This window comes from Rattus norvegicus, chromosome 5 (genome assembly GCF_036323735.1).
Source record: "Rattus norvegicus strain BN/NHsdMcwi chromosome 5, GRCr8, whole genome shotgun sequence".
NCBI classification, from domain to species: Eukaryota; Metazoa; Chordata; class Mammalia; order Rodentia; family Muridae; genus Rattus; species Rattus norvegicus.
The window spans coordinates 148,129,209-148,155,400 of NC_086023.1; the positions used below are offsets into that span (position 1 = coordinate 148,129,209).

Here is a 26,192-nt window from a genome sequence, read left to right on the forward strand (position 1 = left end):
AGGAGTGTGCCACCACCATGCCCAGGCTATGTAGTTTTGAAGTAAGCATGGGTTCACTGTGTAAGCTCTAGGTAGACTTTTGCCTTCCCAGGAAGACAAAAGACCCCAGAGAATTATTGTGGCAATATAGCACATTTTTAGGTTAACTAGTTATTTTACTAGAAAGGTAAATATAGGGCTGGAGGAATGGCTCAGTGGTTAAGAGCACTGACTGCTCTTCCAGAGGTCCTGAGTTCAAATCCCAGCAACCACATGGTGGCTTACAACCATCTGTAATGAGATCTGATGCCCTCTTCTGGTGTGTATGAAGACAGCTACAGTGTACTTATATATGATAAATACATCTTTAAAAAAAAAAAGAAAGGTAAATATAGACTTGATAGTAGATAAATACAAATGATACAGACTCTCATAGACTGCAGTCGTGTTTTCTGTCCCATGGTATATATGTGTTGTGTGTTCTGTTTTTATATGGGTTCTAAGTAGTAATCACTCAATAGGAAGTGATCTGACTCCAGTGCTTGCCACTGTACTACTGGGTCATTCATTTTTTTGTGGTGACTGTTTTCTGAGCCTTTTTATTTATTTTTACTTTTTTTTTTTTTTTTTGGTTCTTTTTTTCGGAGCTGGGGACTGAACCCAGGGCCTTGCGCTTCCTAGGCAAGCGCTCTACCACTGAGCTAAATCCCCAACCCCTATTTTTACTTTTTTTTTTTTTTTTTTGTTCTTTTTTTCAGAGCTGGGGACCGAACCCAGGGCCTTGCGCTTCCTAGGCAAGCGCTCTACCACTGAGCTAAATCCCCAACCCCTAATTTTACTTTTTAAGGGTCTTTTTTTTTTTAAAGTTAAAAATTCCTTTTTTTGGAGCTGAGGACCGAACCCAGGGCCTTGCACTTGCTAGGCAAGCGCTCTACCACTGAGCTAAATCCCCAACCCCAATTCCTTTATTTTTTATTCCTGGTATCACTACCGCAATTTACAGGGCAATATACCTGATGTAATGAAAAGAAAAAGACAAAGCTACAACAGTTAAAAGACCTCAGAATATACATCTAATCGACACTCATTGCATTAGTCAGTGGCTGCACTTTTGCAAACTGGCTGTGAGCGTCCTGTGAGGGATCATTGTTCCTTCTGTGGCAGATTTTACAGTTCCTCTAATGCATGTGGGACGACTGTCTCAAAGTAACCTGCAGCTTTCCTGACAATTCCTCGCTCTCTCCTGCTAAGAACTGTAGCATTTGTTTCTGTTTTATTTTAAAACCTTCTGCTACCATATCCACCACTTCCACCTCCAGATCCATAGCCACCACCATAGACTGCCTGAGCTTCTTCCACCAAACCTGTCCCCCTTCATGGGTCCAAAATTAGATTGTTGCTGTCCACTATAATTTCCAAAGTCATTATAGTTCCCACCACCACTATAGTTAACCTCCACCAAAATTTCCTCCTTCATTGTAACCATCATAGTCTCCTCCTCCACCACCGTATCCACCACCTTGGTTTCCATATTCTGGTCCACCACTCCATAACCTCCTCTACTACTGTAACCAGGACCACTACCATAGTTGCTACCATCACCTCCAAATCCATGATATCTATCACCACTACCTCCATAACTGCCTCTGCTGCCTCCGCCTCCACCACCATAGCCTCCTTTTCCACCAAAGTTTCCTCACAACCAAAGTTTCCTCACGACCAAAGTGACCAGAGTTTCCTCCACATCCCATAGAGTTGCCAGATCCACCTCCACGAGCTCTCTGTGACCCAGCAGACTGCATCTCTTGTTTAGAAAGGGCCTTTTTCACTCCACAATTATGCCCGTTAATTGTGGTTTTTCTTTCTTTCTTTTTTTTCTTTTTTTTCGGAGCTGGGGACCGAACCCAGGGCCTTGCGCTTCCTAGGCAAGCGCTCTACCACTGAGCTAAATCCCCAGCCCCAATTATGGTATTTATCAACTGTGTCATGATCATCAAAAGTTACAAAAGCAAATCCTCCTTTTTTCCACTCTGCCTGTCTTCCTGGTTCTATGGTTTCAATCTTGCCATACTTTTCAAAGTATCTCTCAGATTATATTCTTCTGTATCCTCTTTAATACCACCAACAAAAAATTTCTACACCGTTAAATGGGCACCAGGCTTTACAGAATCTTCTTTAGAAACAGCTCTTTGGTTTCACCACACGTCCATCAACCTTGTGTGGCCGAGCACACACTGCAGCATCCACTCTTTGTGACACAAGAGTAGGTCACAAAACCAAAGCCTCTGGAACGTTTTGTTTGAGGATCTCTTATTACCTACCACACAGTCTGTAAGTGTGCCCCATTTCTCACAATTTTCTCTTAAGCTATCATCTGTGGTTTCAAAGCTCAGACCACCAATAAACAGCTTCCTCAGCTGCTCTGGTTCCTTTGGATCGTGGCCCTCCAAATTGAGACCGTACTCAGGTTCTGTCATTTAAAAAAGATTTTTTTTAAAATGGATATGAGTACACTGTTGCTGTCTATCTTCAGACACCAGAAGAGGGCATTGGATCCCATTACAGATGGTTTTGAGCCACCATGTGGTTGCTGGGAATTGAACTCAGGACATCTGGAAGAGCAGTCAGTGCTCTTAACCACTGAGCCATCTCTTCAGTCCTGTCTTTTCATTTTTTTTTTTTTCTTTTTTTCGGAGCTGGGGACCGAACCCAGGGCCTTGCGCTTCCTAGGTAAGCGCTCTACCACTGAGCTAAATCCCCAGCCCCTTCAGTCCTGTCTTTTCATTTTTACATTTTGTTTTTAGACGACTATAATGGATTGACCCCCCCTCCTTCCTTTTATTTTATATATTTATTTTGTTTTGGAGACAGTCTCACTCTACCCCTGGCTGGTTTGAACTGGCTGTGTAAATCAGGCTTTCTTTGAATTTACAGACACTTGCCTGTCTCTGTCCCCTTGGTGTTGGGATTAAAGGCATTTCCATGTTCTGTTACAATGGAACAAAATTTAAGATCAAATTGGTAAAACACTTTGATCATTTAGAAGCTCAGGGTGTGATTATGATAACATTTATACTTACTGTGTCAGGAAGGTACTTTAGGTTCATGTTCTTCTCTTTTATGAAAAACTTACTTTTTTGGGCTAGAGAAATGGCTCAGTGGTTAAGAGCACTGACTGCTCTTCCAGAGGTCCTGAGTTTAATTTCCAGCAACCACATGGCGGCTCACAACCATCTGTAATGGGATCTGATGCCCTCTTCTGGTGTGTCTGAAGACAGCTACAGTGTACTCATAAATTAAATAAAGAAATCTTTTTAAAAAATCTTTACTTTAAAAGGAAAAAGGTTTATCTATGTGTGGTTTGCCTGCATGTAAATGAACCACAAGCATGTAGTACTCAGTGCTCACAGAGATCAGAAAAGGGCTTCAGATCCCCCGGAACTGGAGTTAACACAAGGTTGTAAGCTCAATGTAGGTGTTGGTAACCAAACCTGGCCCTCTTTAAGAGTAGCAAGTGTTCTTAACCCATGAGCCATTGCTCCAGTCCATTTTTCTTTTTTTTCTAAGATATACTTTTTTTTTCCCTTTTTCTCGGAGCTGGGGGACCGAACCCAGGGCCTTGCGCTTCCTAGGCAAGCGTTCTACCACTGAGCCAAATCCCCAACCCCAGATACACTTATTATATATAAGTACACTGTAGCTGTCCTCAGACACACCAGAAGAGGGCATCAGATCTCATAAATGTCTTTGAGCCACCTTGTGGTTGCTGGGAATTGAACTCAGGACCTCTGGAAGAGCAGTCAGTGCTCTTAACCGCTGAGCCATCTTGGGGGGGGGGTAGGGTGGGTGGGTGGGGCTTTTGTTTTAAAGTTTTGGAGACAATAGTTTTCCGTGTAGTCCCAGCTGTCCCGGAACTTGCTCTGTAGACCAGGCTAGCCTCAAATTTGGATATCCACATGCCTCTGCCTCCTGAGTGCTGGGATTAAAGGCAGGTACCACCACTGCCCAACATACAGTTTTTTTAAGGTGAACTGACTTTATTTTTGAGATGATGGTCTTTGAGATGATATTGCCCAGGTTTGCCACAAGCTCAAGATCTTTTTGCCTTGGCTTCTCACACACACACACATATGCATATACATATGCATATATATACGTAATCAGCTTTTCTGCTTTATAATACTGAACTTTTTTTTAAAAGTTTTTTATTTTTTGGAGCTAAGGACCAAACCCAGGGCCTTGTGCTTGCTAGGCAAGTGCTTTACCACTGAGCTAAATCCCCAACCCTAATACTGAGCCTTTTAAGGACAGGACTGCATGTAGCCCTGCCTGGTCTGGAACTTGCTTTTGTCGATTCCAGAGATCCTCTAACTTCTGGTTCCTGAGTGCTGGGATTCAGGTCATGCACCGTCAGACCTGGCTGTATTATGTTATATTTTTAGGAAGAAGGAGATATAGGAGGTCCTCCCCCCATAAGTAAGGTGAGCATGGTTCTAATACCAGTATTCAGTGGGCTAAGGCAGAAGAATGGTGAGTTGGGAGGGTAGCCTGGGCTACTAGTGAATCTGTGTGTTAATGCATCCTCCCAGATGAACAGTAAAAGCACATATAACTTTCTGAATAATTTGATTTAATAAGCTGTACATAGTTTGAAATGTCAAAGCCTCCATTTTTTGGACTCACTGGAGGTTTCTGGAGGAGAGGAGGGAAAGGGAACTTGGGTGGGTTGAAAAAGTAAGTAAGTAAGTAAGCCCTCAGAGCACTGATTCCAGAATAGAGCTGCACTGCACAGCGCCCGTAGCAAACCATTAACAGAATGAGGGTGCTATAGAAAAGCTGGAAGGCCCATTTGATATGTAAATGGTCTATATTTAAATAGTCTTTTTGTTTTTTTTGTTTTTTTTGTTTTTGGTTCTTTTTTTTTCCCCGGAGCTGGGGACCGAACCCAGGGCCTTGCGCTTGCTAGGCAAGCGCTCTACCACTGAGCTAAATCCCCGACCCCAATTTAAGTTTTTTTGACTAGCATTAAAATTTCATCTTGCAAAACTAAAACTTTGACATGTGATTGTGGTACTGACATTGTGAAATCTGTTTTCTCTGTAAAATGCTGGGAGATAAAGTAGGTGATGAAATAGGGGAAACGTGTTAAGGTCCATGAGTGAGCTTTATAGCAGGTTATCCAGGGCAGCCAGGAGCAGCTCTGTCCTGGCCACAGGGCCATGGAGTATACTCAGTTTGCTTGTGGCCACGGACACTAGGACCAGTTGGTGCTTACTGTAGGTTGGCCTCATAAAGGATGATCACAGAGGCTCAAGCAGAGCTCAGTTGATCAAATGTCTCATTGGTGTTGGACTGGTTTTTGTCTCTTGGTGAGGGTATCTTTTTTTTTTTTTAATGTTTATTTATTTTATGAGTACACTGTAGCTGGCTTCATGCACACCAGAAGAGGGCATCGGATCCCCTTACAGATGGTTGTGAGCTACCATGTGATTGCTGGGAATTGAACTCAGGACCTCTGGGAGAGCAGTCAGTGCTCTTAACCAGTGAGCCATCTCTCCAGCCCCCCTGGTAATGTTTCCTCTCCAGTGCTGTGAGGTAACTGACAGCTTATACTAGTCACCTGGGATAGATGGTTAGGTGGTTCCTCAGCACTTGACTAAATAAAATATCTTTCATATTTTATATTCTGTTATCTCTACACTCTTCATCCTTTTTCTCTGTGTTCTGTACTTTCAAGCTTAATATTAGGTACTTTGTTAAAAGGGTGGTCAACAGTCTTTGTATACTCTGAAGAATCATGGTTTCACATGAAGAAGTGGTCCAGTGGTCCTGGCATGTGTGTATGTACACATGTCCAGTCAAACTGAATAGAACTTGATGTGAATGCCTTCTAGGCAACACATTGTTTCAAAAAGCTTTTGGTAAGTAAGGTATTAGGGTAAATGATAGATGGTAGTAAGATGTCACAATGGAAAATGAAATTCAGAGTTTATTGTCAGTTTCAGGCTGGCCTGGATGATTAAATGAGATCCTGTGTCAAAATTAAAATCCAATAGAAAACTCACAGAAATAACATATACCAGTTGAAGAAGAGAGAATGGAATCAGTTAAGTGATTTTTGGAGATAGGGTCTCCCATTGTAACTCTGGCTGACTTGGAACTTGCTATGTAGATGTAGACCAGGGTGGCCTCAAACTCACATAGATGGGATTAAAGGTGTACACCACCAAACTCAGCCATGAAAGTCTTTTAAGAAAAACAGCAGTTAGGAGACTTGTAAGTCTGAGTGAGGGGTGCTGTCTAGATGGCTTGGAGGGTGTAAAGCAAAGAGGCGCTTCTGTTTCTGATGACACCTTTGTGTGGCAGACACATCCTTAGATGCAGCCTTTCCAGGAAGCTGCAGTTGCGCAAGACTTGTGTGAGAGCCGCTTGCTTCAAGAATATTCTGGAAAGACTACCTAGTAGCAAGCAGTCTTTGGAACCTTGATGCACACTCTGGTACAAGGTGCTGCCACACACTGTCAAGAGAACGGGGTGACAAGACTATGTGCGTAGGCGTAGTTTTTCTTTTCCTTCTTTCCTTTTTTTCTTTTTTAAATATTTAATGTATGTGAGTACACTGTCACTCTTCAGACACTCCAAAAGAAGGCACTGGTGGGGTTGGGGATTTAGCTCAGTGGTAGAGCACTTGCCTAGCAAGCGCAAGGCCCTGGGTTCGGTCCCCAGCTCTGAAAAAAAGAATAAAAAAAAAAAAAAAAAAAAAAAAAAAGAAGGCACTGGTTTCCATTACAGATGGTTGTGAGCCACGATGTGGTTGCTGGGAATTGAACTCAGGACCTCTGGAAGAGCAGTCAGTGCTCTTTTTTTTGTTTTGTTTTGAGGTTTAGTAATATACCTTTTTTCCCCCTTTTATTGGATATTTTCCTATTTACATTTCAAATGTTATTCCCTTTCCTGGTTTCCTGGACATAAGCCCCCTAGTTAGGCACCCAGTGCTCTTAACCACTAAACTGTCTCTCCAGCCCTCAGTTTTTCAATACAGGTTTTTTTTTTTTTTGTCTTGGAACTCAATCTGTAGAGGAGGCTGACCCTCCCAGAGATACATCTGCCTCCCAAGTGCTGGATTTGATGTTTTAAAGCCCTCTCCTTTGCTGTGTTTTCCCATTCATTTTTTTCTGTGTGCATAGCTGTCCTGGTACTTAATGCGCAAACAGTGCACAGATTGCAGTAGATCGTGTGAGCGTGTTTATTGTGATAGTAAGGGTTGAATACAGGATGGGGCTCAGGTTACCCAGGGCTGGAGCGGAAGTGAGCTACAGGGGATGAGAATGCTCCCACTGTGGTGTGGCTAGGCAACTGGGTAAGCAGCTGACAAGCCGTAAATCAAAACTTTAATTGAGCAAACTATGTTACCAATAAAGGAGTTATTGACAACATCCTTAATGCTCCCTGATTGTACACATTAAAATCACTTTCCTGGAAACTTACTAATTCTAAGAGAAGTACTTCAGAGCTGGTAACATAGCTAGGCAGCATAGCACACTTAACCTATTGAATTCCAGGCAAGCCTGGTCTACATAGCGAGTTACAGGAGAGTCAGAGCTGTATAGTAAGAGACCCTGTCTCAGGGGATGGGGGAAGGAGAGCTCTTGAGCTTTTAAACTATTGCCTGGTGTACATGGATTAAGGACAAGGAGGAAATAGCACAAAATTTGTTATATTTATGTAGGTAGTAGAGGTTACTGATAATTTGGTTTTTTACAATTTATTAATTTCAAATTTTATAAGACAGTTTATGTGCTGTATGAATGTGGACTTGCCATGCAGTTATGTGTGCGTAAGCCGGAAAATTCTTGGCTGTTAGTTCTCTCCATTGATGAATCTCTGTTTTTTGTACTGATATGTCAGGCTAGCTGGTCTGCAAGCTTGTTTGAAATTGCCTTCCATTTTGTCCTAAGAACATGGGGATTAGAACCCTGCACCTGCTTTATTTACCTGGATTCTTGGGATCAGACACAGGTCCTCATCTTTTGCCTGCCAGGCTAGTGCCTTTACCTTACAGAGGCCTCCCCATCCCCCAACCCCCACTTGTTTTACAATATTCTCTGTGCTCTGGCTGTCCTGGAGTTCACTCAATAGACCAGGTTTATCTCAACTCAGGTTTCCCTCTACCTCCCCAGTGCAAGTATTAAAGGCGTGCACCACCACCTCCAGGACAGCAGGACAGGGGGGATTTTTGTTGTTGTTTTTTCCCTTTTTCTCTGTGAAAACCTGGCTGTTCTGGGACTTGGCTCTTGGCTGGCCTGGAACTCACAAAGATCTTCCAGCTTCTGCCTCCTGAGTGATGGGATAAATTAAAGGATGACCTCCCACCCCCACCCCTAGCTCTCGGCTGGCAGTTTTATTCTTACATGGTGAGAACCTCCAATAATTTCATGCAGGTTATTTATTGAGTGAGTGATTCATGGTGGTGGTACAGTCACTACCTGGCAGCCTCATGTATTCAGGCCAGTGCTATCACTGAACATAGCCCCAGCCCTCTATGTAAGTTTTTATGAATGAGAAAACAGGGTGGAGAAATGTGGTTCTCATGTAAAATCTCACAGTTGACTTACTTTCTGTAGGACTCACTTGTTGCAGACCCATTGCAACTTATTGTGGGACAACTACTTTTCTAAAACACAAGCCTGTATTAAACGACATACGGTTTTAAGTGGAGCTGGACATCTCTCTAGCCCAGTCTCTTGTCACATATTTTTTCTTTTGTCTTTTTTTTTTAAATATTTTTTAAAGATGCATTTATTTTATGTTATGAGTACACTGTAGCTGTCTTCAGAAGAGGGCATTGGATACCATTAGAGATGGTTGTACTCAGGACCTCTGGAAGAACAGTCAGAGTACTCTTAACCACTGAGCTGTCTCTCCAGCCCTCACTTTTTTTTTTAATTTTTTTTAAAGATTTATTCATTTATTATATATAAGTACACTGTAGCTGTCTTCAGATACACCAGAAAAGGGCATCAGATCTCTTTACAGATGGTTGTGAGCCACCATGTGGTTGCTGGGAATTGAACTCAGGACCTCTGGAAGAGTAGTCGGGTGCTCTTAACTGCTGAGCCATCTCTCCAGCCCAATTGTTTTGTTTTTTATTTTTGAGTCAGGGTATCTTGTATCCCAGGATGGACTCGAATCTCAAGACATAGCAGATGCGCATTTGTTCCTTATGTTACCATCTCCCAAGTGCTCAGGCACAGGCTTCCACCCCAGTACCCAGTGTGTGTGTTGTTGAGGATTAACCCTAGGACTTCCTACCTACAACCAAGCACTCTACCAGCTGAGCTGTGGGTTTAGCCCTGTGGTTATTACCAGTTTATAAAGAGGGTCCGGCTTTGTAGTGTTGGATAGTCTGGATTTTCCTATGTAGCCTAGGCTGGCCTCACATTGTGTGTGGCCAGTTCTTCTTAGAGCTGGGATTACAAGAGCGTGCCTTTTAGCCAGGCCAATTTTTTCTCTCTTGAATTTAGGGTTAACAACTTCCCTTCGAAATAGTATAAAATAGTATAACAGGTCCTGCTTGGCGTTTTTGGTGCAGGTCACCTCTCTGCTTTTTTCATTGTCTCCACTGTGTACTGAATCTATAACTTTGTCAAAACATGCATTTTTAAATATTATTTGTGAAGTGCTTTCACATGCTATTTAATGAATGGATGAATCAATGACTTAAATGAATTCATTATATTTTGAGACAGTCTAGTTGTAACCTTGGCTATACTAGAACTTAGTTCAGTTCTGCCTGCCTCCCAGTGCCCAGTGACACTCGATTCACAATGCATTTCTAGTTTTATAGTTTTCTTTTTTTAAGCTACCTTCTATTTTTTTTTTATTAATTTTAGTAAAAAATTAACTTAAGCTAGGGAAGAGTAACAGGTTTTATTCTTACATTTCCACCTACAGTATATATCATTACACTTTGTTCTTTGCTCCCCACCCCTCTTCCTCCTCCCTGTTTGCTGTCTTGTGACATAGGATCCATTATCCTCTTCCCTGCTCTAGGACTCTTTAATCTTTCACAAACCTCTTTTAAGGTTTTACATACGTGAACATAAAACCAGCTGGGCAGTGCTGCATACACTTTTAATCCCAAGGAGTCAGGCAGGTGGGTTTCTGTGAGTCATGAGACCAGTCTGATCTACAGAGCAAGTTCCAGGTCACCTATGGTTATACAGAAACCCTTTCTTGGAAAAAGAAAGTTGCATGTGAGAGAAAACATAAAATGTTTTCTTTCAGCCGATAAGATACAGGTATGTGTCTGTATCACCTTCCTATTTTTTCCTCTTTCCCTGAAGGCTTGGCTAAATTCAACTCAAACTATGTATGTATGTAACCAAGTACGACCTTAAACTGCCGTCCTTCTGCTTCCTTCTCACACGTGCTGAGGTCACAGTTATGCATAGTCACACCTGGCTTGTGCCGCATGCTCTCCTCCACTCCTCTGTCGGTTTACTTCTAGGCTTTGCTGGCTTTGCTACTGTGAGTAGTGCAGCAATAAACATACATTGTATAAGGATCCCTCTGGTATGTTGTGTAGAGAATATTAGATATTCTCTGTTGCTATGGTGTAAAATACCAGGACCAAGACCAATCCTTATTAGAAGTAAGGATTTATTTGGGCTACTGGCCCACATCATTGTGGCAATCAAAGCAGAAAGCTGAGAGATCATATCTCAGAGTGAGCGAGCAAGCAGAGGGAGTGGCATTAGACTTGAAACCACAAAGCCAGCCCCCAGTGACATTCTTCCTCTAGTAACACACCTCCTAGATTTCCAGACTGCCATCAATGGGGGCCAACTGTTCAAATACATTAGTATTGGCAAGCTAACCCTTATTTCACTCCGATCCTTTCCAGATCCTCAACACTGGGTAGGAGAGAAAGAAGGTTGAAGGAAAGGAGGGATAAACCTCTTTAGACTACTTCCTGCTGATTACGGCCATTGGGTTCCTTGGGGCAAGTCCAATCTCTATCAGGATATCTCCATCCACCAATAGGAGACGGAGCAGCCTCCACTGGCACATGCCATCTCAGGGTTCTCAGATTTATACCGTCTCCAACGTCTCCAATTGAGTCCCCAGAATTCTAAAGATAAACTTTTTTTTTTTGGTTCTTTTTTTCCAGAGCTGGGGACCAAACCCAGGGCCTTGCGCTTCCTAGGTAAGCGCTCTACCACTGAGCTAAATCCCCAGCCCCTAAAGATAAACTCTTATGCAGTGATCAAAAATCATGTCCTCGCAGAGGAGGTAGTGGCAGTCATAGGCAGTGGCTCTGAACACTGAAGCAGCCCCATATCCTCCCACATCTGGGATTAAAACGAAAACGTATTTACCTAACATTACTAGGTTTTAAATTCTCACTACACAATGAGTCTTCAAGCTTTTGTTAAAAGTACCTTCATTTCTGGTGGCCGTTGCTAGCTCTCTCTTTCCTCCAGAATTAGATACTTTTGTGCCCGTGTGGTACTTGGTTAAAGCATTTAGCAGTGGTTGGGCGTTTCCTATGTCTCCATTGGATGTTACCGTGCTGTTGCAGTAAACAAGTGTGGACTCAGAATCTCCAATGCTGAGTTGTCATTCGTGTATGTTGTTCAGCCTCCCTTGAGATCCGTGTGTTAAGAACCAGTACTTTGGGAAACTTTCTCAAAGAAGTAAGTCTTTTGAAGACTTTTATTCCTAGCACCTGGCAAGTAGTATATAATCATTGAATGAAGACAGGATGCCATCAGGACACATTGAGGAGATGTACTGAGTGGAGTTTTTTATTTTGAAGAGTACTAGGATGTCATTTTAACTTGATAAACTTGTAAGGTGCAATCCAGTGTAGGGTCTTGACTACTGAGACAGTTTAGAGTTGAAGGAACAGTCAGCATGCTTCGAAAGGCTGTATACTGAAGAACCTTAAAGTGTTGTGTGTTCTCTGATTTGTGCCTTTTGAAAAGCTTGTTGTCAAGCTTGACAGCCTGAATTCCATCCCTGGCAATCACACTGTAGGAGAGATTTATTCCTGAAAGTTGTTCTTGGGACTGGAGACCTGGCTCAGCAGTGAAGAGCCCTGATTTCTCTTCCAGAGGTCTTGAGTTTGATTTCGCAACCATGTGGTGGCTCACAGCCATCTGTAATGGGATCTGATGCCCTCTACTGGTGTGTCTGAAGACAGCTACAGTGTGTTTATATACATAAAATAATAAATAAATCTTTAAGAAAAAAGAAAGTTGTTCTCTGACCTCCACACTTGTACTGTGGCATATTGGAGTTCTCGTCCCCATGCATACAAAATAAATCATAATGTAATAAAATGATGTGTTTTGTTTTTTAAAATACTTGAATTTTTCTTTTCTTTTTTTCTTTTTTTTTTTTTCCCGGAGCTGGGGACCGAACTCAGAGCCTTGCACTTGCTAGGCAAGCGCTCTACCACTGAGCTAAATCCCCAACCCCAATACTTGAATTTTTAAAATGCATTCCTAGACCCTCAACACCTGTTGAGGCTATATAGGATTGCTGTGAGTTTGAGACCAGTCTTAGGTGGGAAGTGAGACAGTATCCTTAAAGCAAGTGCAAACAAAGAAAATATCTGTATGAATAGTTCCTGGTTGTTGGCAGTTTGAATGGGAATGGCCCCCAGAGGTTCATAGTGCCAGAAGTTCAAATTAATTTGAAAGGATTAGGAGTGATGGTTTTATTCAAAAGCCCAAGCCAAGCCCAGAGTCTTTCTGCTCCCTGCTGCTGATCATGGTGTGGAACTCTCCAGTACTGGTGTGCTGGTGTGCTGCTGTGCTCCTAGCTATAACAGACCTCTTAAGCTATAAGCAAACCTCAGTTAAATGCTTTCCTTTATAAGAGTTGGCTGTGGTCATGGTATTTTCTTCACAGCGATAGAACAATGATCAAGGCAGTAAATTATGCCTCATTTTAGAAAATGTATGGGACTTCATGTAATTTGAATTTCCCCCACTTTTTTAGACAGGAAAGCAGTGTAGCCCATTGATACTATAGTGTATGTTTGTTTTTTGTTTTTTTCCTTTTCTGTTCTCCTTTTGTCTTGCTTTTTGAGACAGGATGTCAACATGTAACTCTGGCCTGGAACTTAACTATGTAGACCAGGGTAGCTTCAAACTCACAGAAATTCACCTTTCTCTGCCTTTGTAGGATTAAAGGCATTCACTACTATGTCTGGTTTATCCCATTTACTTGAGACATGGTATTACCATGTGGTTCTGACTAACCTGGTTTTGTAATCCTGTCCTAGCCTTCTATAGATGGATTCACAGGTGTGTCTCCATATGCCTTCCCCCCTTTTAATTAAGGTGACATTTTTACTTCTTGTTTTTGAGACATGGTATTACTAAAAAGCTCTGGGCATCCTGAAACTCAAGATCTGCCTGCCTCTGTCTCCTAAGTGCTAGGTGGCATATTTCATGGCAAACAGAATTCTAATTTAGTTTTTAGTGATAGAGTCTTTCTGTGCTGCTAAACTTGGTCTCAGGTGATCTTTTTCTCTTAGCCTCTTGACTTGTGACTACAGCTCTACACCACTGTACCTAGCTGGTGTGCAGTTGTAGAGTTTGTGATATGTACGCTTGTACTATCATAATCCAGAGATGGAATGTTCTAGTTGTCTGTTGTCTTTAGTAATCCAAGCCACCTCTATTGTAGTTATTACTGTTTTTGCAGTTTTACCTTTCTCAGTATGTCATACTAGGCATTCGCGCTTTTTAGTTACCTTCTGATTTATTTTGTCTGCATAGGGCAGAGAGGACTCACTTTCCACACAGCACAAGTGTTTAGAGGTCAGAGGACAACTTTGAGTAGTGAATTCTTGCCTGCAGCGAGTGCCAGGGATGGAACTTAGGTTGTCAGGTTTTGCAACTAGCACCTTTATCAAGGCCCAGCACCTCATAGGCCTTGAGAGACCTAAGGTTTGTTAAGAGGCAGAATCACAAATTCAAAGTGCACGCAACACTTAAAAGGGTTGTACTGAGTTTTAAGGTTTGAGATATGGTTTAGTGGTTAAGAACACTGCTCTTGGCGTTGGGGATTTAGCTCAGTGGTAGAGCGCTTGCCTTGGAAACTCAAGGCCCTAGGGTCTGTCCCCAGCTCTGAAAAAAAGAAAAAGAAAAAAAAAAAGAACACTGCTCTTGCAGGGACCTAGATTCAATATCCAGCACCCACATTCTTTTCTGGTTTCCAGGGGAGCTAAGCTGAGCATGCATGTGGCAGGTAGACATGTGCAGGCAAATTCCCATAGACATAAAAAAAAAAGTGAGCTTTGCTACCCATTCCCATTTAAAAGTTTTTTTTTAATTTTTTTTTATTTTATTTATTTTTTTTCCAGAGCTGGGGACCGAGCTAAATCCCCAACCCCAAGTTTTATTTTTTTAAATTTTGAAATAGGGTTTCGGATATAGGGTTTCACTGTGCAGCCCACGATGGCTTTAAACTCACAGAAGACCAGTCTGGCTGTTACTAAGACATGCATCACTACCGTGCTTGCAAGGCCTCAGTTTTTATTTTTGTTTCAGATAGGGTTTCCAGCTCAGTCAGCCCACAGGGTTGACGGAAGGAATGAAGATTAAAGAGGAACTAGACTAATGACCCCAGTAAGTGCTGAGTCAGGTTTACTGTTTGTTTGTTTGTTTTTTTTTTTTCCTTTTTTTTCTTTTCTTTTTTTTCAGAGCTGGGGACCGAACCCAGGGCCTTGCGTTTGCTAGGCAAGCGCTCTACCACTGAGCTAAATCCCCAACCCCGGTTTACTTTTTTTTATTCAGCTGTTTTTATACCATTCTATGCATGTCGAAAAAATAGGGTCAATTCTAGGTCAAAGATGAAATAGTCAAGGAGCAAACAATAGGCACAAACAAGGTACTCAGGGACTTACCAAGATCTTGAGCCTGCTTCCCTGTTCTAGCCCAGTGTCAAATTCTTGCCAGTATCCTTGAAGTGGCACTAAGAGTTCTCCAGATCTCCCCGTTTTATTTCATAAACAAGGTTGTTCTGACAAGTGTCTTCTTTACCTGTCATTGAGCATGCATTAGCCAAAGCAATGCATTTCTGTCTTAGCTTGGTAAGGCTCTGTGTACAATTTTTTTTTAAAGATTTATTTATTATATATGAGTACACTGTAGCTGTCTTCAAAGAGGGCATCAGATCTCATTACAGATGGTTGTGAGCCACCATGTGGCTTCTGGGATTTGAACTCTGGACCTCTGGAAGAGCAGCCAGTGCTCTTAACCACTGAGTCATTTCTCCAGCTCTTCTGTGCAGAATCTTAACCCATTGACTGCCAGCCTGTTTGAGTTTCAAGCCTTGTATTTTGGCTGTCAACATGTTGAAGTTGTTAGAGGCAAGTTTTATCATAATGGGCAGGGATAAAAGTATTCCAGGACAAGAAGGGCCAAAATGATCAAGCCATGTAAGCCATTCTTGAAGCTTGACCAAGATGGAAATATTGACCTTAAGCCATGAATAATTTTATCAGCAATATCTGCAGCATCAAAACTCAGCACAACAGCATTCTTTAAATTCATAATCTTGTTATGTAAAGTTATAATATCCAGAGAGGTGTTAGAATTATGCCAAATACCTTGCAAAAAGGTTTCTGAATTTTCTCCCAATTATAGGGGCTATCATTGTAAGTTTTAGAGGTGACAAAAATCCATTGATATTTAGTGTGACACGCGAGAGAGCTTCTTATTCCTAAACTTTGAACCTCCTTTCCATTATTTTAGTAGGATCATAAAGAGCATCAGTTTGTTCTAACCCCTATCTAAATCTTGAATACTCAAGCATTAGTCACATTTTCTGCTAAATGATTAACAAAAGTAGCTGTCTTAACTTCTTGCATCAAAGCAATTGCGGAAGCAGTGGTGGTCGCTATTAATGTAATCCAAGCTGGTGTGCCGGCACTGATCAGACCTGGACCCTCTTGCTTCTGCTTAAAGCCTGACACACTTCTTGTAAGCTTTTTTCAGAATACCAAGGTCCTGTCATAATCACAGGCAATAAAACAAAAGCTGGCTGATAGACCACCATACCAGACATGCTAGATTTCAGTACACTAACATAATTAGAAAGTGTACAATCAATGTAACTTACATTAAATACCATAGAAGAAACAAAATTTTAACATGGCCTATTAATAAAAGATTAGGAGCCTTAACACAAGCACTAACACTTGTTCAAAATACAGATCCTGTCCCAATTTTGTCTATTGATAAATAACTTTATAGATAGCTACGGATGACTTCCAAATATGCCATTGGAAATGGCCTGCTTCTGATTGCCAAAGGCCTATGGCTGTCCCCTTTCGTCCAGTGTTTGACGGATTCCCTGCCCAGTCAATAATTCACATATTATTTGGAACATTAAGCCACTTTGGCAGTTGATTATAGCATTCTTTCCATCTAACCATTTTTTTTAAATGCCTACACATTCTCTGTGGGTTCAGATCTGCAAGGTCATAGCTTATGAGGGCCAGAGGCCGATCCCTCATAGAATTTGTCATGTCCGTCTCTATGCTTTGAGTTACAGTTTGTGAAATGTTTTTCTTCCAAATATGAGTAAACACAGAAATACACCCATCATTCCATCATTCGTACTATTCTTCACAAAGCAAACAGGAATCCCATCACCAATTGCATTGAAAGTCATGGTCTTATTATAAGTTTACTTCCCTGTCCAGGGAGATCCAAGAAGTTGAGTATTATTCCTGGTCACAAGAATCTCTGGTCTGGACCACACCAGATGTATCAGTGGTGTATCAAGAACATAGGCTCAATACAGCTTCCCTGTCACCATTGTCAGGGCCCTCAGCAAACTCACAGCATCATTAGTCCTAGCATCAGCATGTCTTGCCAATTGCTCTGGCAGCCATCACATTCCTTTGACATCCTGCAAGGGGGCGGGGGAACACAAACATGCCCTCTTCCCCATATTAACAACAGATTGGGACCATGCCATTGGCTTGTCATATGCTATAGCATTGCCCTCACTAAGGTATCCCAGCAGTTCAGTATGAGCTCTTAAATGTCTTAAAAAGTAAGGAACAGTTTTCTTTTTTCTTTTTCTTTCTTTCTTTCTTTTTTTTTTTTTTTGGAGCTGGGGACCGAACCCAGGGCCTTGCGCTTGCTAGGCAAAGCGCTCTACCACTGAGCTAAATCCCCAACCCCCAGGAACAGTTTTCTTAAACTGAGTTGTATCTGCATAAATAATTGTAAAATTTGAGAATTAGCAGTATCTAAAAAAGGAACAGTTTCAAGCAATTATAAACCATGAGCTATATATTGGCTATCAGTACACAAATTAAAAGCTTGATTTTTCAACATTTCAAAACCAGCAGACAGCACATAATTCAGTTATCTGTGCTGAATTGGGCATTGGGTGGGGGGTGACTCAAGAGAATAGACATGTGATCTAACTACATATGCTGCCTTCCCATCAGATAAGCCATCTGTAAATACAGTAAACTCTTTCTTTCTGGACTGCATGTGCAAATTTACAGGAAATACAAAAGCATGCATAGAGGCAAATCCTAGTAACTTATCTTTTGGATAGTGATTATCAGTTTTGCCCAAAAAGTTTGCACATGCAATAGGCCAAATGTCAGTATTCTGCAACAACTAATTTAATTGCTGTTTGGAATAAGGAATAAATACTTCATGAGACTCTTGTGATTGAATTGTAAACTGCCAATGTTCCTTTAGCTTTATATATACTTAACTATAATTTTTAAGTGTCTTTTGCAATATTAGAGCATAACCATAATTTTGGAAGGCAAAACACAATTTTTAATAGTGTAAACAATCCAGTCTCTTCTAAAATCAATACCAAGGGTGTTACTTTCATGTTAGAAAGTTTGGCTTCCAGTTCTTGTATGTGAATACATGATGCTGCAGCTTTTTTTTTTTTCCCTTTTTTTCGGAGCTGGGGACCGAACCCAGGGCCTTGCGCTGGCTAGGCAAGCGCTCTACCACTGAGCCAAATCCCCAACCCCGATGCTGCAGCTTTTAATACCTCATTAAAGAAACATTGTTTTAAATCCTATCTTTTATAAGTTTTTTTTTTTTTTTTTTTTTTTTTGGTTCTTTTTTTCGGAGCTGGGGACCGAACCCAGGGCCTTGCGCTTCCTAGGTAAGTGCTCTACCACTGAGTTAAATCCCCAGCCCCTATAAGTCTTTTTTTTTAGGACAGGAATTACATAAAATATTACCACAGTTTAGACGTATCTTTAGAGACCTGGTTCCCTAGGTTGACTCATGCCATGTATTGTTTCCCAGGATGACTCCAATCCTGACTTAACCAGTTTAAAATTTTTAAAAGATTTTTAAAAATTTATTTTATGTATAGGAGTACACTGTAGCTGTTTTCAGACACACCAGAAGAGGGCATCAGATCTCATTACAGATGGTTGTGAGCCACCATGTGGTTGCTGGGATTTGAACTCAGGACCTCTGGAAGAGCCGTCAGTGCTCTTAACCACCGAGCTACCTCTCCAGTCTTAGTTACCAGTTTTAAGCCAACTTTCTGTTACCAATGTTATAAATTTTTTTTTTCTTTTTTTCCGGAGCTGGGGACCGAACCCAGGGCCTTGTGCTTGCTAGGCAAGTGCTCTACCACTGAGCTAAATCCCCAACCCCCAATGTTATAAATTTTTAACAGTGCCCAATAACTTATAAGCCAATAATCTATAACCCCGGCATGCAGAAGTGCCCACACCCATCTTACATATTTAGAGTAGACAGACAACATTTACTTGCTTTTTCTAGTTGTAATTTCAGGAGAGGAGCACCTTGTTGTCTGCAGAACCCAATAATCATAGTCACAGATTTTTATAGGAGAAACAACCATCAGCTTTCTGTCCAGAGAAGCTGAGAAGCTGCTAGCCCCTTTAAGAGAGGCTTGTACAGCCTTTCCTTTCCAGCAGTGCTAGACTCCTAGCTACAGGTGCAGGGCAACTTACCGGTTTTTGTTGTGCCAATTCAGAGTGTTTTTTTCCTTTTTAATAAAAAAATCCTTGAAATGAGTTAACTAAATTAAGTGGTGAATGACCAGCAGATAAAGTTTTAACCATTTTTTCTTTTGAATATGAAACAGCAACAATCAAGCCATGAAAACACAGACATAAAGTGACAGACATGGAAAGACTAGCATACCAAAGACACAATAGAGAAGAGATAGAAGGAGATGTTCCACCAAGGGGACCCAGAACCAGAACTAGGCACTCCCCAGTGAGAGCCAGAGAGGAAGCAGGATGTCTCCCAGCTTCCTTCTAACCCCAGGAGAGCTCTGGAACAGGTTACATTCACTTCCTTTCTCTTTGACCAAAGCATCCCCAGATGGGGAGGCTTTTCTGAAACCCATTCTCCCCCTCAGGTCTAGGGTCTAAATTATCTCTTATCAGGGTCCAAAAACTAAAGGTTCCTATGCAAATTATCTTCACTCTAGATTTTAGCCCCCCCCCCCCCCCCCCACGCACACCCACACGCACACACACAACCATTACCCTGTCCCATCTTTACAGGATTTACTCACTGCTGGCCCAGAACTTCTGTATTCTCCTTTGCACATGCCTCTTTCCCCCCAGTTTCCTTCACTGTACTCTTTGTACTTGAGTTCCAAAGTTGAGACACCATTTGACCAAGCCAGCTCAGTCAGTCAACAGGGTCTCGACGGAGGGAGTGAGAGGGTTAAAGAAAGAAAAGACAACTTGAGAACGTTATAGTATGATCCCAGGAAGTGCTGAGGTGGCTTGGCTTTTTTTCAGTCTGCTTTTATACCATTCTAGGTACATGCAAAAATAGGTTCAGTTCTGGGTCAAAGACAAAGCCACGGAACAAACAAGACATAAAGGTTCCAGGGTAGTCAGGGTCTTATCAAGATGATCTAGATCTTGAGCCTGCGTGTTTGTCTTAGCCCAATATCAAATTCTTGCCTGAGCCTATTTGTTCTAGCACAGTGTCAAATTCTTGCCAATATTCTTGAAGCAGCACCAAGAGCTTTCCACACACCTGCCTGTCTCCATCTCCTGAGTACTGTTGTTATCACACATGCATTACCACCATTCTTGACCTTAGTTTTTATTTTTATTTGTTTGAGACAGTGTTTTTCTATGTAGCTTTAGCTGACTTGGGACTTGCTGGTGCTGACAGAAGTATGTGCATGTATGTGCAGGTGTTGACAGAAGTATGTGCATGTATGTACAGGTGCTGATAGAAGTATGTGCATGTATGCACAAGTTCTGACAGAAGTATGTGCATGTATGTGCATGTGCTGACAGAAGCCAGAGGTGATTAACTCTTCTGGAGCTGGAGCTACAGGTGCTTGTTAGTCTTCTAACATTTGTGCTGGGAATTGAACTTGGGTCCTCGGGAAGAACAGTCAGTTTGTGCTCTTAACCACTGAGCCATCTTTCCAGCCCCTCCATTTGTTTTTTTTTTTTTTAAAGATTTATTTCTTTTATATATATGAGTACACCGTAGCTGTCTTCAGACACACCAGAAGAGGGCATCAGATCCCTTACAGATGGTTGTGAGCCACCATGTGGTTGCTCGGAATTGAACTCAGGACCTCTGGAAGATCAGTCAGTGCTTTTTTTTTTTTTTTTTGGTTCTTTTTCGGAGCTGGGGACCGAACCCAGGGCCTTGCGCTTCCTAGGTAAGCGCTCTACCACTGAGCTAAATCCCCAGCCTGGCAGTCAGTGCTCTTAACCAGTGAGCCATCTCTCCAGCTGTCCATTTTTTTTTTTTTCCCGGAGCTGGGGACCGAATCCAGGGCCTTGAGTTTGCTAGTGTCCATTTGTTTTTTAAACTGGGAGTGCATGTGTATGCTACCGTACGAGGCTACCTAGATATCTAGATATTCCAGACTACCCAAACTTCTAGCAAAACATTGTTATGTTTTGTTTTATTAGTGTGTGTCTGTATGATGTATTATGTGTTGAGTGTGGGTTCAGGAGGTCAGAGTATCTACGATAGGTTGCCTGGATCAAATCAGATCCTCAGGCTGAGCTATTTTACTAGCCACCAGTCTAGAAGCTGTGAGTTAACATTCAGGAGTATTACTTAGGTGTGGTGTGTGTTCAGGTGGCACTTTGTATTGTGCTACTTTTGTCTTTTCATGTGCACGTTTCTCTTTAAAATTCAGACATGTTTTAGGGTGCTGGAGCAATGACTCGCTCACAGTACTTGCTGCTCTTAAAGAGCACCCATGTTCAGTTCACAACTGTATAACTCCAATTCCAAAGGATCTGACACCCTCTCCTGGCCTCCACAAGCAGCAGGCGCGCGCGCGCGCGCGCGCGCGCGCACACACACACACACACACACACACACACACACACACACACACACACACACACACACACACACATTGGAAGTCAAACACTCATACCATAAAGAAAGGTAGACATTTTAAATGTGGTATTAAAGTCTTTAGATTCTAGTGTGGTGGCACACACACTGGGGAGGTCAAGGCGGGTAGATTGTCTGTGAGATCCATATCCAGGGCAGCTAAAGCTACACAAAGAAGCCCTGCATGGAAAAACAAAACTAACCCCCCCCCTCCAAAAAAAAAAAAACGAAAAAACAAACTTTAAAACACATGTGATATTTAATAACTTCTGTTTTTTAGCTCTTTGCTACTGACCCCATTAGAATATGTTTGAAATCTTTGTCAATACATCTTTGCCCATATTCTGATTATTTACGTAGAATTTAAATTCTTGGAAGGAAATTTAGCAGCTCAAGTGTCATAGATATTAATAAAATCCATACAGCTTATTGTCAGATTCCTAGAGAAGCCAGTAAAGCACACTGACTTCCTGTGAGGCAAGAGAAGAGCCATTGGACAGAAGCTGCCTCCAGGGTGTAGTGCTTTCGTGACACTCCCCTTTGCTCTCTCTGCTGTTAATACTGACTGAGTTTTGAAGGTGCATATATTGATGTAAATGATTCAGCTTTCAGTTCAGCTACCTGTTGAGAGATCATTCCAAGGGAAATGACTGTTGCTAGTCATATCCATCTCTAGCTGAAATTTGTGAAATTTTTGTATCCCTGACTGTCCTCAAACTCACCCTGTAGACCAGACCTGCTTCTGCTTCAGATTGAAGGCATCTGCCAACCGTGGATTTATGTGATTCATTACTTAAGGAGGAGCTATTCTTTTTTTTTTTTTTTAAAGATTTATTCATTTATAGTATGTAAGTACACTGTCGCTGTCTTCAGACACACCAGAAGAGGGCATTGGATCTCTTTACAGATGGTTGTGAGCCACCATGTGGTTGCTGGGAATTGAACTCAGGACCTCTGGAGGAACAGTCAGTGCTCTTAACCACTGAGCCATCTCTCCAGCCCAGGGGGAGCTATTCTTGGGACCATTCTGGCCACAGGTGGGGGAAGCAAGAAGTTGCTCTTTTTTCAAAAATTATTTTTATTTTATTATCTTATGTGTATGGGTATCTTTCCTGCTTGTGAGCCTGTATACAAATAAGCGTGCAGGGCTCATTGAGGTCAGAAGTGTACATTGGATCTCTTGGAACTAGAGCTGCCATGTAGGTACTGGGTCCTCTGGAAGAGCAGCAAGTGCTCCTAACCACTAAGCCATCTCTTAGGCCCCGCAGTTCCTCTTTCTTGACATGTGCTTAAAAAAGTGTTAAGTTAATTGACTTTTTTCTAAATACATGTGTAACTGAACAAATTTGTTCTCAAAAGACATTCTAGCACAGGTTAGGGAGTACTGAGTACTGACATCTTGCTTTTTCTGAATTTTATCTCTCTTGTACATGCAGCAGAGGACTGGACAAACTGTTACACCTAGCAGTTGAGGAGTAATAAGCTTTAGTTAGAATGCTCTCCAGTCCTGTCTAAGTGATGCTGAGGATGGAACCCACACAACTACTAGAATTACTGTTTTGGTCCATTCATGCCCTCAGCACAGGGCTCACCTGTGTGTGCTTTATTATTCTGTGGTTCCAGTGATTGCATCGGTTAGTAGTCTGTGGTGTATTTAAGTGAAAGGAATTACAATTGATGAAATGTATTTAGTTCTAACTTTTAAAAATGTTAGAGTTCTGTTGTGTGTGCTGTGTGTGTCCATCCTGTCCTGTCTCTTCCCCACCCCTTTCCCTTCTATTTTAGGCCAGCAGGAAGACAAGAGTGGGGAGAATCAGAACCAGTACAGAACAATGTCCAGAACAGTGGTCAAGGATTTTAGAGTACCTCCTTCTCTCTCTCTCTCTCTCTCTCTCTCTCTCTCTCTCTCTCTCTCTCTCTCTCTGTGTCTGCCTGCCTGCCTCTGCCGCCCCTCCCCCCTTCCTCCTCTAGCTTTTGAGGCTTGGAACTCACTGTGTAGACCAGGCTGTCCTTAAACTTAACAGAGATCACCTGTCTTTGCCTCTAGAGCACTGGGATCAAAGGCATGCACCACTACCACATGGCTTTTCTTTTTATTTCAATGACAGCTAAAAAAAAGCATTGCCATGGGTGGGAATGAAGCAGTGTTTTTATGTGGGCTGTGGAGTAGTGTCTGAATGGATGCTTTACTTAATTGTTGTATTTGCTCAGATTTGAGAAGGAAAAGAATGGGTATACATTGAAATCTTACAGTTTGGAAATAAGATATTCCAGTGTTGGGTTCTAGACTTTTCTGGGGAAACACAATTCTCCTTCCCTCCCCACACAGGAAGCCTGGGACAGAGCAAAGTCTATCTTGGTGAAACTCACAGTAACCTAAAACTTGTTACTTTTTTTTTGACTTGTGAGTTTGTGGCTTGATGGAAACGGCTACTTTGAGTACACCGACAAGTTATCTTACCTTTATAATTACTACTGTATGTCTGTGTGTGCTCGTGTGTGTGTGTGTGTGTGTGTGTGTGTGTGTGTGTGTGTGTGTGTGTAGCCTGTGGGAAGTCAGTTCTTTCCTTGCACCCTGTGGGAAATGTCTTAATCCAGTCATTTTAGCAGGTAATGACATTGGAGCTGATGAAATGGAAGCTTAAATAGGCTGCTTTAGTGAGATGTGAGGAAGGTTTCTTATGTGCTTTCTCCCTTGTTTTTTGATATTTGGGGGCTTCCTGGGACTGCCTTCTATAGATAGATGTTAGTCTCTGACAGTTTACAGCCTCATCTTGTTACCCAAGAGTGCTGGTTCAAACTGGCCTCCCTCATCCCTGACTGCTGAAGGAGATACAGCCCTGTTAGGATCAGCGACTTGCCACTGAGCACCTTTGTGCTCGTCTCTGCTTATTAAAGAAGCATGGGAACAGTAACTAGCATTCTTGTCATGGTGCATTTCATGCCTTGAAAATGAAGGCAGTAGGTCAGGTAACAGATCATTTCTGAATCTTGATGGTTTAAAGGTGAGTGAACGTTTAATCCCTTGAGTTTTGTTACTGTGTTTGTTGCCTTAAATATAGAAAAGTCTTCATTTGTGCATAGTATGTACGCAATATTCATAATGCTGACGCAAGCTTTCCCTTCTATTCTGAACACTAGGTGCGCTCTATGGATGAATTAAATCATGATTTTCAAGCACTTGCTCTGGAAGGGAGAGCTATGGGCGAGGTAAGTGAGCTGGTGTGGTTGACAGTGGGTGTTCTTAGGGAAGCTTGGATTTGTCTTTCATCAGTTGTGTCTGAATCTAGTCTCTAGGAATCTGTGCTTGCCTTTCCTTGTTGCCATCCTCAAAGTAGGAATAGGATGTTGGAGAATTGTGCCAAAACTCTACTGGTGACTTAGTACCTTAGTCCAGTTACACTGCAAAGCACCAACTGTGAGCACTGACAATAAACGTGTTAATGCGTCAGCTGTGATATGAGGCGTGCAGTCATGATGCCATTTATCTTCATCAGGTGTTCTTACCTTTGCCTCCATGCTCAGTGGCCAGGTGCTTTCCCATTGCGCTGGAAATCAGAGCGGTCAGTGGCTTGTGTTACACAGGTGCTCTTCAAAAGCTGGCACTCAGGCCTCCATTTTGAATGCTGCTGTTTCTTAGGTTTCTTACTTACAGATAGAGATCTCAGTTGGTCAGAGCAAATTCAGAAACAACTTTGGTTTCTTAGCATTTAAAATTTTTTCATTGTAGTGATTTGCCATTGTCTAGAAGGAGAGTGTGGCTAAAGTCCTGTCAGACTCGGAAGGGTCTGCTTGTTGGCAGGAGTCTGTACCCATGACAAATACTACTGTATTGACCGTTCAGATGTATTGCTGAAGGCCTCAGAGGTTCACTAAGAGGCCGGTCACTTCTGGTTGCCATTCTGGACAGTAATCCTAGGACTGTCTGTTTTCTTCTGTACATAAAAAGCTCTCTTAACTACTTCAATGTTTTGAAGGTGGAAGAATGACTATACTTCAGACCTTTTCTGTGTTCCAGCCATTAGATAACATTTGTTTGGTTTAGGGAATGCTATTTGGTCCTGGCATTGTGCTAGGTTTAGAAGATCAAGAAGTTATGCAGTCCCTTTGTTGAGCTTACACCAAGTCCTCCTGGGTGCTCTCTGGCCTCTATTGCTTTGTCCTGAGAGTCTTGCTTATTTTGTTGGAAGATTTTGCTTTGAATATTTCTGAATTTTCTTATGGTCCAAGAAGCTAGTGTCTGTCTTAACATCTTGGGTTCTAAATTTTAGGAAATGATTTGGTAAGTGTCCTCTGTCTGCCTACTATCATTGGAGCAGCATGTGCTAATAAACCTTGCATGTTACTGGGTAAAGTACTTTGTTAATTTCTGGAGTATGTTTTAAAGAGAAAATTAACATTTATGTTACCCATTAAATATGGAAGATAAACTATACTTGTGATTCTAACCTTTTCTGTGTTTAAAGTTCAGTCCAATTCTTGAGCTGAGCTTATTAGCTCATCCTTTAATCCCAGGATTGGGAGACTGGGGCAGAAATAGCTTGAGTTCAAGGTCAGCCTGGATGTCATAGTTGAGTGTATTAGTTAGTTTTCTGTTGTGACAAAATGAATAAGGGTACTCTAAGGAAAAAGCAGAGTTTATTTGAGCTGCTGGTTCCAGAGGGAGAGACATAGCTTTGGGTAGCAGGAAGCTGAGAGATCACACCTTTTATCTCAGCCTAGAAACACACAGAATGAACTGGGAGTGGAGGAGGAGGAGGAGGCTTTAATCTCTAAGAGCCACCTCAGGGACATACTTCCTCCTCTCTCAGTAGTGTA

The 26,192-nt window shown here is 41.9% G+C and overlaps 1 protein-coding gene across 50 annotated transcripts in view; it reads left to right on the forward strand.

The window, feature by feature from the left end:
* The window catches only part of Pum1 (pumilio RNA-binding family member 1), a 117,757-nt gene that overhangs the window by 8,497 nt on the left and 83,068 nt on the right, over positions 1-26,192 (forward strand). For all 50 annotated transcript variants that reach the window (XM_006239029.4, XM_039110364.2, XM_006239031.4 and 47 more), the window contains one exon: positions 24,516-24,584. In XM_006239029.4, the coding sequence (XP_006239091.1) occupies positions 24,516-24,584 (69 nt within the window). The remainder of the gene's footprint in view (positions 1-24,515; positions 24,585-26,192) is intronic.